The following is a 14248-nucleotide window of genomic DNA, read 5'->3' on the forward strand; positions in this document are numbered from 1 at the left end:
TGGGACTGAGGAAGATGAAGAGATGAAGGATCAACAATCACAAGGGTGTGCTATGGAGGGAGCTGAAGAGGGTTAGCACAGAAGCAAGAGAAAGAAGGGTCAAGGTCACAGACAGCTCTATCCACATATCAGAGTGTGGAGACCAAGACTCATTCCTTGACTGGTTGAACAAGCAGTTTTTTTGCAGACTGAAATTTTCTCACCAGCATCGCTCTACAGAATAATTACTTTCCACAATGACCAAGTTTTCAGCAGAGAGTTTACCTGTGCTAATTTGGATATACTTCAATGCAATAAGTTTATAAAATAATATAAATAGCCTGAAAATGCAGATTGACTTATGGGATTATGAGCAATCTAACCCTTACTCAGAGTGATTACTGGATAAGTGTTTATTCGGTATTTAGGTTAGAGTGGTGCTGGAAAAGCACAGCAGGTCAGGCAGCATCCGAGGAGCAGGAAAATCGACATTTCGGGTAAAAGCCCTTCACCAGGAATGCTTCAGGGCAGAGGAGATGACCTGGGGGTTGCAGTGAGAGAGAGAGAGAGTTTATTTGGTATGTCATGATAGGAAAAAGCACTCCGCCTTCTCCTGATCTAGAGTCTATGTGGCAAAGCTACCTACTGCAGGTGGTGGTTGGGGTGGGTGGAGAGGCGGCAGAGGTGGGCGGGGTGGGCCTTGTTTTGATTTTCTTCTGCATTTTGACCTTGCAAAGGAACTAACTCATCAGTCTTTGAGAATAGGATTCAAGTCTCATTGTTCAGACTTACCTCCAAGACTTGGCCACCTGGATCAAGTATTAGAAAATTCTCAAGTGAAGACTGCAGATGCTGGAGATTAGAGTAGAGAGTTTGATGCTGGTAAAGAACAGCAGGTCAGGCAGCACCTACTTGTCCATCTTCCTTCCCACCTATCTGCTCCACCCTCCCCTCCGACCTATCACCATAACTACCACCCCCCGTCCATCCACCTATTGAACTCTCAGCTACCTTCCTCCAGCCCCACCTCCCTCCCATTTATTTCACCACTCCTTCAGCTCACAGCCTTGTTCCTAATGAAGGGCTTTGGCTGGAAACATTGTTCCTCGGATGCCTGAACTGCTGTGCTTTTCCAGCCCCACAAGTATTAGAAAACTTTAGTTACTGCCATAGGCACATCCTTGTGGAGAACAGGCTGTGGGTGAAGAAGCTTGTGTTTCACTGTTATCACTTGTGAACTCACAAGTCTATTAGCTGAACAACTTGAGTGTAACCTTCTCAGGTTGTCCCCGAGAGCTGTGTTACCAATTTTCTTAATTGGAAGCTAGGTACTGTGTCCATCACTTACCGTAATATTTCTGGCAAGGAAGCTTGGAGGCTCGTCATTGGTTGGTTGGATTATAATATAAAATGGCACTGCTGCAGATTGATGCTGTCCATCAGTAACATACAACATAAACTGATCAGCTGTTGGTTCAATCTGCTGATGATGAAACTGAACGTAGTTGATGTGGAAATCCTTTATGTGTTTCATGTCAAAGGAATCTAGGAGCAGAAAGTGAGACAAATTGGTGAAACAAGACTTGTGTAGCATGTATATTTGTAAAAATATATTTGTGGGACATTGGCATCGCTGGCTGGCTAGCATTTATTTCCCACCCCCTAGCTGACCTTAAATTCATCAGCCACCTTCTTGAACCTTTGAAGTCCACTATGCCATTCTTGGAGGGAATTCCAGGATATTGACCCGCCCACAGTGGCAATATGCATCTGCAAGTTTCCTTCCAAGTCACTCACCATGTCAGGATGGTGAGTGGCTTGGAAAGAAACTTGCAGATGGTTGTGTTCCCATGTATCTATTGCTCTTGTCTTCGTAGATAGGAATCATTTTGTGTTTGGAAGGTTGCTGTCTAAGGATCTTTGGTGAATTTCTGCAGTGGACTGCATAGATAATTTACACTGGCAATACTAAGTGTCAGTGGTGGAGGGTATAAAAATTTGTGAATATGGTACCAATTGAATGGGCTGCTTTGACTAAATGGTGTAAGGTTTCTTGAGTGTTGTTGGAGATGCACCCATTCAGGCATGTGGGCTATATTTCCATCACATGCTTGACTTGTGCATTGTCAAAGATGAACAGGTTTTGAGGAGTCAGGAGGTGAATTACTCATGGTAGTATTCCTCACCTCTGACATGCTATTATAGCCATTGTATTTATGTGGCAAGTCCAGTTGAATTTCTGGTCATTGGTAACACTCAGGCTGTTGATAGTGGATGATTCAGCGATGGTAACACCATTAAATGTCAAAGAGCCGTAATTAGTCTGTCTCTTAATTAAAATGGTCATTGCCTGCCATTTGTGTGGCATGACTGTAGCTTGCCACTCATCAGTCTAGCCCTGGATATCATCCAAACCTTGTTGCATTTGAACATAGGTTGCTACAGTATTCATGGATGTTGCTGAACATTGACTAATTATCAGCAAATATCTTTGATGGAGGCAGGGTCATTGATGAAGCAGCTGAAGATGGTTGGGCTGAGGGCACTATCCTGAGAAACTCCTGCAGAGCTGTCCTGGAGATAAGATGATTGACCTCCAACAACCATGACCATCTTCGTAAGGGCCAAGTAGGACACCGACCAGCAAAGAGTGGATGTCAGTGTTTACATCGAGAAAACAGAGATCTCATTTACACATTTGGGCTTGAGAGGAGCTGTCAAAGAGCCTTGGTGTATTCTGACAGTACAATGTGTAGTTGGTAAACTTTATACATTTCCACCTCTGGACTAAGTCTCAGTTTGTTCTGTCATAAGAATAAGCTCAAATCCCATTTCTCACACCTGATACTTGGATGGTCTGAGTGGGATTGCCAGTTTTACAAGTCCACAGAAGTGTCATTAGACACTGGAAAATCACTTAATGCTGGCTCCGTACCATTAGTAAAAAGAGCTGTGAGAACAATAGACCTGAAAACAGGAGCAGGATTTATAGTGCACAATTAATCTGCCGTACTAGTTAAAATGCATGAAGTATGAAAACTATGTACTACCAGATAATTTTAAAGACAGTACTATCCAGCCATTCAGCATGAAGCTCTTCCAACTGCTCCAAGTTTGTACGAGGCCTGAGGCTTCTACCACCTGAAGTAGCCTGCATCTCTGGAAAGCGAGGCACACTTTGGATGAAGCAAATGGTTGGAAAGACAATCTGCAAGGAGGCTGAATATGGCACACCAAGGAATAGAGCATACTCCAAGGTTCCCTGACATGGTAGATTTGACAGAAGTTTTCAAAATTATGAGCGGGCTAAGTGAAATACGCAGGGAGAAGCCATTTCTGCCAGTAAAAGGACCAGGAATGAGAAAGCATAGATTTATAAGGATGGACAAACAAAGCAAGGATCATATGGGAAAAAAAACTCTTCCACAGCAAGTAGTTTGAGCATGGAAGCCACTGCCTGGAAATGTAATGGAGGCAGATTCAATTGACACATTCAAGAGGGCATCAGATGATTATTTGGATAGAAATGGTGTGCATGGATATGAAGAAAAACAGGAGATTGGCACTAGGTAATGATATTAATGTGAAAAGCCATTGCAAGACTGATGGGCCAATTGTCCTCCTTCTATGATTCTGTGATTTAGTGTCCTTGCTGGAGAAGGTGGGTAAGAAGAGAAAGCAGTCTTCTTTAAAAAGGGAAGACCATTGGACATTACAGCAGAATTAGGTCATTGGCCTATTGAGTCTGCTCCGCTATTCAATCATAGGTGATATATTTCTCAACACCATTCTCCTGCTTTCTGCCCATAATCTTTGAACCCCTTCCAATCAAAAACCTAGCTATCTCCATCTTAAATACACTCAATTATTAGGTGTCTACAGCCTGTTGCAGCAATGAGTTCCACAGATTAATCACCCTCTTGCTGAAGAAATCTCTCCTTATCTCAGTTCTAAAGGGTGGTCCCTTCATTCTGAGGCTGTGCTGATCAGCACATTGTAACAATACCATATTCCAATCATTGAAATATGGTTGAAGGAAGGGCAAAACTGGCAGCTCAACATTGCAGAATGTCGAGATTTCAGGTCTGATGGTGGGGTGGAGGGGATGGAATTTAAGAGATGTGGGGCTACTGCATTATTGATAAAGGAGACCATCACTGCAGTAATTAGATTAGATTAGATTACTTACAGTGTGGAAACAGGCCCTTCAGCCCAACAAGTCCACACCGACTTGCCGAAGGGCAACCCACCCAGACCCATTCCCCTATATTTACACTACGGGCAATTTAGCATGGCCAACTCACCTAACCTGCACATCTAATGAGGGAGGATGTCTTAGAGGGTTTTTCATGAGACCATCTGGGTAGGGCTTAGAAATAAAAAAAAGCGATCATTTTGCTAAGATTATACTCTAGGCCTCCAAATAGTTAAAAGGAGTTAGAGAAGTAGATATGTAGGCAAATCTCAGACAGGTGTGAGAGGAATAGGTTTATGGTAGTAAGGGATATCAGATTTGCTAATATTAACTGGGATCACCTTAGTGTGAATGAATTAACCAGGATGGAATTTTTCAAGTGCATCCAGGAGAACTTTGTGTACATGGATAGTTCAAATACAGAAGGGTACATGCGAGAGTCCAACTTGGGAAGGGGCCAGATTGGACTGGTGTTGGGAAATGAGCCCAGCCAGGTGGATAAAGTTTCAGTAGGGAATTACTTTGGGAATAGTGATCACAATTCCAGTTTTAGAATGCTCATAGATTTAGATGAGAGTGGTCCTTAAAGGAAGAGTGCTAAATTGGGGAAAGGCCAATTATATCAAAATTCGGCAGGAGCTGGGGAATGTGGATTGGCAGCAGCTGTTTGAAAGTAAATCCACATTTGATATGTGGGAGGCTTTTAAAAAGAGGTTGATTAGAGAGCAGGACAGGCATGTCCCTGTGAAAATGTGGGATAGAAATGACAAGATTGGGGAACCATGGATGACTGGTAAAAATGTGAGATTAGCTAGGAGGAAAAAGGAAGCATACATAAGGTCTAGGCTATTGAAAACAAACGAAGCTTTGGAAGAATATCGGGAAAGTTGGACCCATCTGAAAAGTGGAATTAAGAGGGCTAAAAGGGATCATGAAATATCTTTAGCAAACAGAGTTCAGGAAAATCCCAAAGCCTTTTATTCATATATAAGGAGAAAGAGAGTACCTAGAGCAAGGGTGGGCCCACTCAGAGAAAAAGGAGGAAAATTAACTTAGATTTTACTTCGATTACTTACAGTGTGGAAACAGGCCCTCCGGCCCAACAAGTCCACACTGACCCGCCGAAGCGCAACTCACCCAGACCCATTCCCCTACAATTACCCCTTCACCTAACACTACGGGCAGTTTAGCATGGCCAATTCACCTAACCCGCACATTTTTGGACTGGTGGGAGGAAACCGGAGCACCCGGAGAAAACCCACGCAGACACGGGGAGAATGTGCAAACTCCACAACATCAGTCGCCTGAGGCGGGAATTGAACCCAGGTGTCTGGCGCTGTGAGGTAGCAGTGCTAACCACTGTGCCACTGTGTCGCTTGGAGTCAGAGAAAATGGGTGAGATTTTTAATGAGTACTTTGCATCGGTATTCACCGAGGAGGGGTACATGGCGGATAGATGCTTGATTACTCTAGGTCAAGTCCGTAGAAGGAGGGAGGAAGTGTTGGGTATTCTAAAAGGCATTAAGGTGGACAAGTTGTGAAGTCTGGATGTGATTCTATCACAGGTTACTGAGGGAATTGAGAGAGGAAATAGTTGGGTTCTTAATAGATATCTTCTGCAGCATCCTTGAAGATGGGTGAGGTCCCCGAGGACTAGAGAATTGCTGATGTTGTCCCATTGCATAAGAAGGGTAGCAGGGATAATTCAAGTAATTATAGACCATTGAGCCTGACGTCACTGGTGGAGAAGCTGCTGGAGAAGATACTGAGGGATAGGACCTATTCCTATTTCGAAGAAAATGGGCTGATCAGTGATAGGCAACATGGTTTTGTGCAGGGAAGGTCATGTCTTACCAACTTAATTGAATTTTTTGAGGAAGTAACAATGTTGCTTGATGAGGGAAGATGTCATATACATGGACTTCAGTAAAGCGATTGATAAGGTTACCCATGGTGGACTGAAGGAGAAAGTGAAGTCATATGGGGTCCAGGGTGTACGAGCTAGATGGACAGAGAACTGGCTGGGCAACAGCAGACAGAGAGTAGTAGTGGAAGGGAGTTTCTCAAAATGGGGAACTGTGACCAGCGGTGTTCCACAGGGATCGGTGGTGGGACTACTGTTGTTTGTGATATACATAGATGATCTGGAGGAAGGTATAGGTGGTCTGATTAGCAAGTTTGCAGATGACACTAAGATTGGTGGAGTAGCAGACAGTGAAGGGGACTGTCAGAGAGTGCACCAGAATCTAGACAGATTGGAGAGTTGGGTGGAGAAATGGCAGATGGAGTTCAATCCGGGCAAACGTGAGGTGATGCATTTTAGAAGATCCAATTCAAGAGTGAACTATATGGTAAATGGAAAAGCCCTGGGGAAAATTTATGTACAGAGAGGTCTGGGAGTTCAGGTCCACTGTACCATGAAGATAGCAGTGCAGATCAATAGAGTGGTCAAGAAGGCAGACAGCATGCTTTCCTTCATCGGAGGAAATTGAACACAAGAATTGGCAGGTCATGTTATAGTTGTACAAGACTTTGATTCGATAGAATGGTCAAGAAGGCAGACAGCATGCTTTCTTTCATTGGGTGGGGTATTGACTACAAGAGTTGGCAGGTCATGTTACAGTTGTTTAAGGCTTTGGTTCAGCCACATTTGGAATACTGCATACAATTCTGGTTGCCACATTACCAAAATGATCTGGATGCTTTGAAGACGGTGCAGAGGAGGTTCACTAGGATTTTGCCTGGTATGGAGGGTGCTAGCTATGAAGAGAGGTTGAGTAGATAAGAATTATTTTCATTCGAAAGATGGAGGTTGGTGGGGTTGGGGGGTGGGGGGTGGGGAGAGATCCTGATTGAGGGCTACAAAATCATGAGAGGTATAGCGGTATAGAACAGGGTGGATAGCAAGGAGCTTTTCCCAGAGGAAGGTGGGGGGGGGGGGGGGGGGAACTCAATTACTAGGGGCCTTAAGTTCAAGGTGAGAGGGGAGAATTTTAAGGGAGATATGTGTGGAAATGTCTTTTCCCAGAGGGTGATGGGTGCCTGGAATGTGTTGCCAGTGGAGATGGTAGAGGCAGGAACTATACTGTCAGTTAAGGTATATCTAGACAGATACATGAATGGGCAGGGACCAGAGGGGATCAGACCCTTAGGATATAGGTGACAGGTTTAGATAGAGGATCTGGATCGGCACGGGCTTAGAGAGGGGCTGTTCCTGTGTTGTAACTTTCTTTGTTCTTTGTTTGGTTGTTCTCGACCTGATCCTAGGAAATGAAGTCTTACAAGTGGTTGAAACGTCAATAGGTGGACATTTTGGGGATTGTCATCATAATGCTGTAGGTTTCAAAGTCGTTAAGATTCCTGATGAAGGGCTTTTGCTCAAAACGTCGATTTTCCTGCTCCTTGGATGCTACCTGACCTGCTGTGCTTTTCCAGCTTCTGGATCAGTGGTGCTGGAAGAGCACAGCAATTCAGGCAGCATCCGAGGACAGGCAAAATCGACGTTTCGGGCAAAAGCCCTTCATCAGGAATCTTAACGACTTTGAAACCTACAGCATTATGATGATGACATTCCTGATGAAGGGCTTTTGCCCGAAACGTCGATTTTGCCTGTCCTCGGATGCTGCCTGAATTGCTGTGCTCTTCCAGCACCACTGATCCAGAATCTGGTTTCCAGCATCTGCAGTCATTGTTTTTACCTCTGTGTGCTTTTCCAGCACCTAATCTGGACTCTAATCTCCAGCGACTGCAGTACCCAACTTCGCCTTCAAAGTCATTATGGAAAGGGATAAGGATAGTGCAGAAGTGGTGTCAAAATTGGGGAAAGGATAATTTCAGTATCATTTGACAGGATCTAGCAAACTTTGACTTTGAACAGCAACACGCAGGTAAGTCTATATTGGAAAGTGCTGTCTTTTAAAAGGAGTTGCGAAAGTTCAGGGCCAGCATATTCCTGTAAGAGTGAAGGACAAGGACAGCAAGTACAGGGCACCCTGGGTATCAAGAGATACAGAATTTGACAAAGGTAAAAAAGGAAGCATATGCTAGGTTCAATGTATTAAAAACAGGGCACGCCTTCAGAAGAACACAAAGTGTAGACGGGGTGCTTAGAAAGAAATTAGGAAGGCAGAGAGGAACCATGAAATATCTTTGGCAGATAGGATTGAGGAAAACCCCAAGGCATTTTATAAGTATATTAAAAACAAAAGGATTACCAGGGGAGAACATGCCCTTTTAGAGATCAAAAGGGCAATTTGAATGGAGTCAAAGGACATGCGTGACACCTTGCATGGATATTTTTCACATGTATTCATAAAAGAGAAAGATTTTGTAACTAGAGATTGGAGTTAGGATGATGAGGTTTTTGAGCATGTTAAGATCAATAAGGAGAAAGTGTTAGATATTTTATCAGGCATAAATCTCTAGGGCTTCATGAGATGTATTCCTGAGAAATGAGGAGATTGCCAGGGCCCTAATGGAGATATTTAATACTGCACTGTCCATAGGAGAGTACTACTTGATTGGAGGAAAGCTAATATGGTTTCTTTGTTTAATAAGGATAGGCTCGGTAATTACAGACTAGTTAGTCTGACATCAGAGTGGGGAAAATTAATGGAGAACATTCTGAGGGTAAGGATTAATCAACAATTGGAACGGCAGCAGTTGATCAGAGATAGCCAGCATGGATTTGTGTTGGGAGATCCTGCCTGACTAATTTAATTGTGTTTTTTTTTTAAAAGTTAATTAAATATATTTATGAGGTTAGTGTCCATGGTTTACAGGGACATCAGTAAGGCCTTTGACAAGGTTCCAAAAGGTTGGAGCCTATGCATTTCCAGACATGCTAGCAAAATAGATCCAAAATTGGCTTAGAGATAGGATGCAAAGGGTTGAAGGTTGTTTTTATGACTGGAATTGTGTGACCAACGGTTGATCACCAGTGCGGGAATCATTGCTGTTTGGTATGTGATTTGACAATTTGGATGTAAATACAGAAGCTATAATTAACAAGATTGTAAATGACACAAAAACTGGTGTTGGTGAAAGCAAGTAGGATGGTCTCAGGCAACAGTGTGATATTGATCAGCTGGCAAATAGGGCAGAGAAATGGCAGATTGAAATTAATCCCAGTAAGTATGAGGTGATGCATCTTAGGTGTTCTAATTAAGGAAGGATATATACAATGGATGGTAAATCCTGAGGGAGTACAGAGGAATAAAGGGTCCTTGGTGAACAAGTCCATCAATCTGTGAAGATGTCAGCACAGGTAGAAAGGTTGGTGAAGAAGGATGGGATGCTTGCCTTCAGTAGTCAGGGTGCAGAATATAGGAGTAGGGAAGTCTTGATGCAACTTTATAAAATATTGGTTAGGCCACAGATGGAATACTGTGTGTGGTTCTGGTTGCTATCCTATCCAAGGATATGATTGCACTGAAGAGAGTACAGAGGAGATTCACCAGGATGTTGCCTGGGATGGAATGTCACAGTTTTGAGGAGTGACTGAATAGGTTGGGTTTGTTATTCCTGGAACAGAGGAGACTGAGGGGGTCTGGCTGAGCTACAGAAAATCATGAGAGGCACAAGGTAGATCATGAGTCTTTCCCTGTGGCAGACATGTCTATGACCAGAAGACATAAGTTTAAGATGAGAAGTAAATGGTTTAGAGGGTACCTGAAAACTATATTTTTTTCACTCAGACATGTATGGTACATGCTTCCTAAGATGGTGGTGGAGGTGGTACTCTCGCAACTTTTAAGAAGTATCTGGATGAGCACTAAAAATGTCAGGGCATAGTAGACTATGGAATAAATATAGGTAATGGAATTAGTGTAGTTTGGTGTTTGTTGGTTAGCATAGATATGGTGAGACAAAGGGCCTGTTTGCACGGTGTATATGACTCCATGAATCTATGGAACTAGCAGAGCCTCCAGATTGTAAGGGCAATTAGTTCTGCAGTTAATACCAGCATAGATACTGGAGCTGGATATTGTACCACACAAAGTTCAATGATCTCACAAAAGTAATCAAGGTCAAATACCATCTGTTTCCAAATGAAACAGACTGCTTAAACAACCAACTTTCATTCACTCATTATAACTCAATACTCATCCATACTCTTGATGAAAAAAAAATCATTAATAACTTAAAGTTTTTGCAATGGTTCACTTAATGGTTTATCACTCATACTTCTAGGCCATAGGGTTTGGGATTTAAGTCCTATTCCAGTTGAATACAAAAACCAAGGCAGATGGAGGACAATAATACTAACATCCTGTGGAGAGCTTTCTCATATTCTGGTCAGTAGTTATCCCCAACCAATCTCACAAAGAGAGATTATTTAGTCATTATTGCTGTTTGTGAGTGTTTACTGTGCACAAATTGAGTGTATTTTCTACATTACAACAGTGACTATACCTTGTCATTGGTTATAAAAACATTAATCATGGTAGCTGTGTAAAAAGCTGTACCAATGTAAGTTTTTTCTTTATTTCAATTGACCCTTATCTACCACTGCTGTAAGACACACCACAATTCGTGGCATGTACATGGCAACCACTAAACTATTGTCCTCATGCAGTGAGTGTATTATCCTTGGGCACTTTCCACTCTCTTGTAGAACAACAAGATACACAAACACAGACAGGAGTATGTAACAAATAGGGTTCAGGCAGCGGCACATGTCCTCAGCACATTGGAAGAGACAATGCTGACCATCACTAGAGTAGAGAGTGAGGACTGCTGATGCTGGAGATCAGAGCTGAAAATGTGTTGCTGGAAAAGCACAGCAGGTCAGGCAGCATCCAAGGAACAGGAGAATCAACGTTTTGGGCATGAGCCCTTCTTCAGGAATGAGGAAAGTGTGTCCAGCAGGCTAAGATAAAAGGTAGGGAGGAGGGACTTGGGGGAGGGGCGTTGGAAATGCGATAGGTGGAAGGTGGTCAAGGTGAGGGTGATAGGACGGAGTGGGGGTGGGGGCGGAGAGGTCAGGAAGAAGATTGCAGGTTAGGAAGGCGGTGCTGAGTTCGAGGGATTTGACTGAGACAAGGTGGGGGGAGGGAAAATGAGGAAAATGGAGAAATCTGAGTTCATCCCTAGTGGTTGGAGGGTTCCTAGGTGGCTCTTCCTCCAACCGTCATGTTGCTATGGTCTGGCGATGGAGGAGTTCAAGGACCTGCATGTCCTTGGTGGAGTGGGAGGGGGAGTTGAAGTGTTGAGCCACAGGGTGGTTGGGTTGGTTGGTCTGGGTGTCCCCGAGGTGTTCTCTGAAACGTTCCGCAAGTAGGCGGCCTGTCCCCCCAATATAGAGGAGGCCACATCGGGTGCAGCAGATGCAATAAATGACGTGTGTGGAGGTGCAGAAGAATTTGTGGTGGATATGGAAGGATCCCTTGGGGCCTTGGAGGGAAGTAAGGGGGGAGGTGTGGGCGCAAGTTTTGCATTTCTTGCGGTTGCAGGGGAAGGTGCCGGGTGTGGAGGTTGGGTTGGTGGGGAGTGTGGACCTGATGAGGGAATCACAGAGGGAGTGGTCTTTTCGGAATGCTGATAGGGGAGGGGAGGGAAATATATCCCTGGTGGTGGGCTCCATTTGGAGGTGGCAGAAATGACGACGGATGATACGCTGTATATGGAGGTTGGTGGGGTCGTAGGTGAGGACCAGTGGGGTTCTGTCCTGGTGGCGATTGGAGGGGCAGGGCTCAAGGGCGGAGGAGTGGGAAGTGGAGGAAATGCGGTGGAGGGCATCGTCGATCACGTCTGGGGGGAAATTGCGGTCTTTGAAGAAGGAGGCCATCTGGGTTGTACGGTATTGGAACTGGTCCTCCTGGGAGCAGATGCGGCGGAGACGAAGGAATTGGGAATATGGGATGGCGTTTTTACAGGGGGCAGGGTGGGAGGAGGTGGGAGTCAGTCAGTTTATAGTAAATGTCCGTGTTGATTTGGTCGCCCGAGATAGAAATGGAAAGGTCTAGGAAGGGGAAGGAGGAGTCTGAGACGGTCCAGGTGAATTTGAGGTCGGGGTGGAAGGTGTTGGTAAAGTGGATGAACTGTTCAACCTCCTTGTGGGAGCACAAGCAGCGCCAATACAGTCATCGATGAAGCGGAGGAAAAGGTGGGGGGGTGGTGCCAGTGTAGCTGCGGAAGATGGACTGTTCCACATATCCTACGAAGAGGCAGGCATAGCTGGAGCCCATGCGGGTGCCCATGGCTACTCCTTTGGTTTGGAGGAAGTGGGTGGATTGGAAAGAGAAGTTGTTCAGGGTGAGGACCAGTTCAGTCAGTCGAAGGAGGGTATCAGTGGAAGGGTACTAGTTGGTACGGCGGGAAAGGAAGAAGCAGAGGGCTTTGAGTCCTTCGTGATGGGGGATGGAGGCATACAGGGACTGGATGTCCATGGTGAAGATAAGGCGTTGGGGACAGGGGAAGCGAAAATCATGGAGGAGGTGGAGGGCGTGGGTGGTGTCCCGAACGTAGGTGGGGAGTTCTTGAACTAAGGGTGACAGGACCGTGTCGAGGTATGCAGAGATGAGTTCGGTGAGGCAGGAGCAGGCTGGGGCAGTCAGGTTTGTGGATTTTGGGTAGGAGGTAGAAACGGGCGATGGGGGTTGTGGGACTATGAGGTTGGAGGTGGTGGATGGGAGATCCCCTGAGGTGATGAGGTTATGGATGGTCTGGGAGTTGATGGTTTGGTGGTTGGAGGTGGGGTCATGGTCAAGGGGGCAGTTGAATGCACATTCCTGGAAGAATGCAGCCCTGACAGTGTCCCAGAAAAGTAACACCATCAAGGCCATCACTAGAGTAGTCATGCCTGTGTCAGGAATGAAACTATTGAACATTCAACAGCATTTTTATACACCATTCACTTTCTCACATTCCAAATATGTCTTTGTTTCACAATTTTTTTCTGATTTATAAACTGCAGATGGTGTAAGATTCCTCATTCTGCCCTCCACTCTCATGACGAGCTCATAACTTTACCTTTCTCCCGTTAGGTACAGCTAAACTACCACAGTGGGTGTGCTGAAAAGGAACTCGTGGTTGATCATGAACCACCATCACTCAGTCACACGCTTGAAACGATCAGCTCAGATATTGGCACTGCATGTTCTTTAAGAGCATATGGAGAGGTGGGATCTGCAGATAGTGAGTCACCAAACATGGTTTACAGTTAAGGCAGGGAGAAAGGATCATTAAGGTACCAGTTCATGAGGGAGTGTTTTCCAGGGCAGAAAACTCTGAGTAGATCTTTAAGGGAGCAACATACAGAAAAATAAAAGTTGATGAGCATACAAAATAAAAGCAGAGTACATTAACCAGTCTGTAATTTCTATCAAGAAAGAGGGAAACCAGAAACAACTTGGCATGGAACTTCGTGTGGCATAGGTACTTATCCTCTCTAGTCATAGAGTCATTGATATGTACAGCATGGAAACAGACCTTTCGGTCCAACCCCTCCATGTCAACTAGATATCCCAACCCAAATCTAGTCCCACCTGCCAGCACCCGGCCCATATCCCTCCAAACCCTTCCTATTCATATACCCATCCAAATGCCTTTTAAATGTTGCAATTGTACCAGCCTCCACCACTTCCTCTGGCAGTTCACTCCATACACATACCACCCTTTGTGTGAAAAAGTTGCCCCTTAGGTCCCTTTTATATCTTTCCCCTCTCACCTTAAACCTATGCCCTCTAGTTCTGGACTCCAAGGCCCCACGGAAAAGACTTTGTCTATTTATCCTATGCATGCCCCTCAATTTTGTAAACCTCTATAAGGTCACCCCTCAGCCTCCAATGCTCCAGGGAAAACAGCCCCAGCCTGTTCAGCCTCTCCCCATAGCTCTCACCAACTCCATGAGAAAATCCTTGGGAGAATCAACGATAATACAAAATCTGACAGCAAATATCTCAGCCTCCATTATGAACAATTTGGATAGGAAAGCATTGTGGATGAGGCTTGGCTCATTTTAAAACTTGAGACATTTGTACTACAGTAAAGATATTGCTAGACCCTATGAATGAGGCACAAGTCAGGAATGTGATGAAATACTCTCCACTTATCTGAATCTGTGAGGCTCCA

General features: G+C 44.6%; 1 protein-coding gene across 2 annotated transcripts in view; it reads right to left on the reverse strand.

The window, feature by feature from the left end:
* Positions 1–14248, reverse strand: part of frem1a (Fras1 related extracellular matrix 1a) — a 410320-nt gene that overhangs the window by 135494 nt on the left and 260578 nt on the right. For both annotated transcript variants that reach the window (XM_087996893.1, XM_043714338.2), the window contains exon 19: positions 1328–1524. In XM_087996893.1, coding sequence (XP_087853019.1) covers positions 1328–1524 — 197 coding nt within the window. The remainder of the gene's footprint in view (positions 1–1327; positions 1525–14248) is intronic.

Source organism: Chiloscyllium plagiosum, unplaced genomic scaffold (assembly GCF_037043375.1).
Source record: "Chiloscyllium plagiosum isolate Xiang-an unplaced genomic scaffold, Cpla_swu_hap1 HiC_scaffold_2, whole genome shotgun sequence".
Classification (NCBI taxonomy): Eukaryota; Metazoa; Chordata; class Chondrichthyes; order Orectolobiformes; family Hemiscylliidae; genus Chiloscyllium; species Chiloscyllium plagiosum.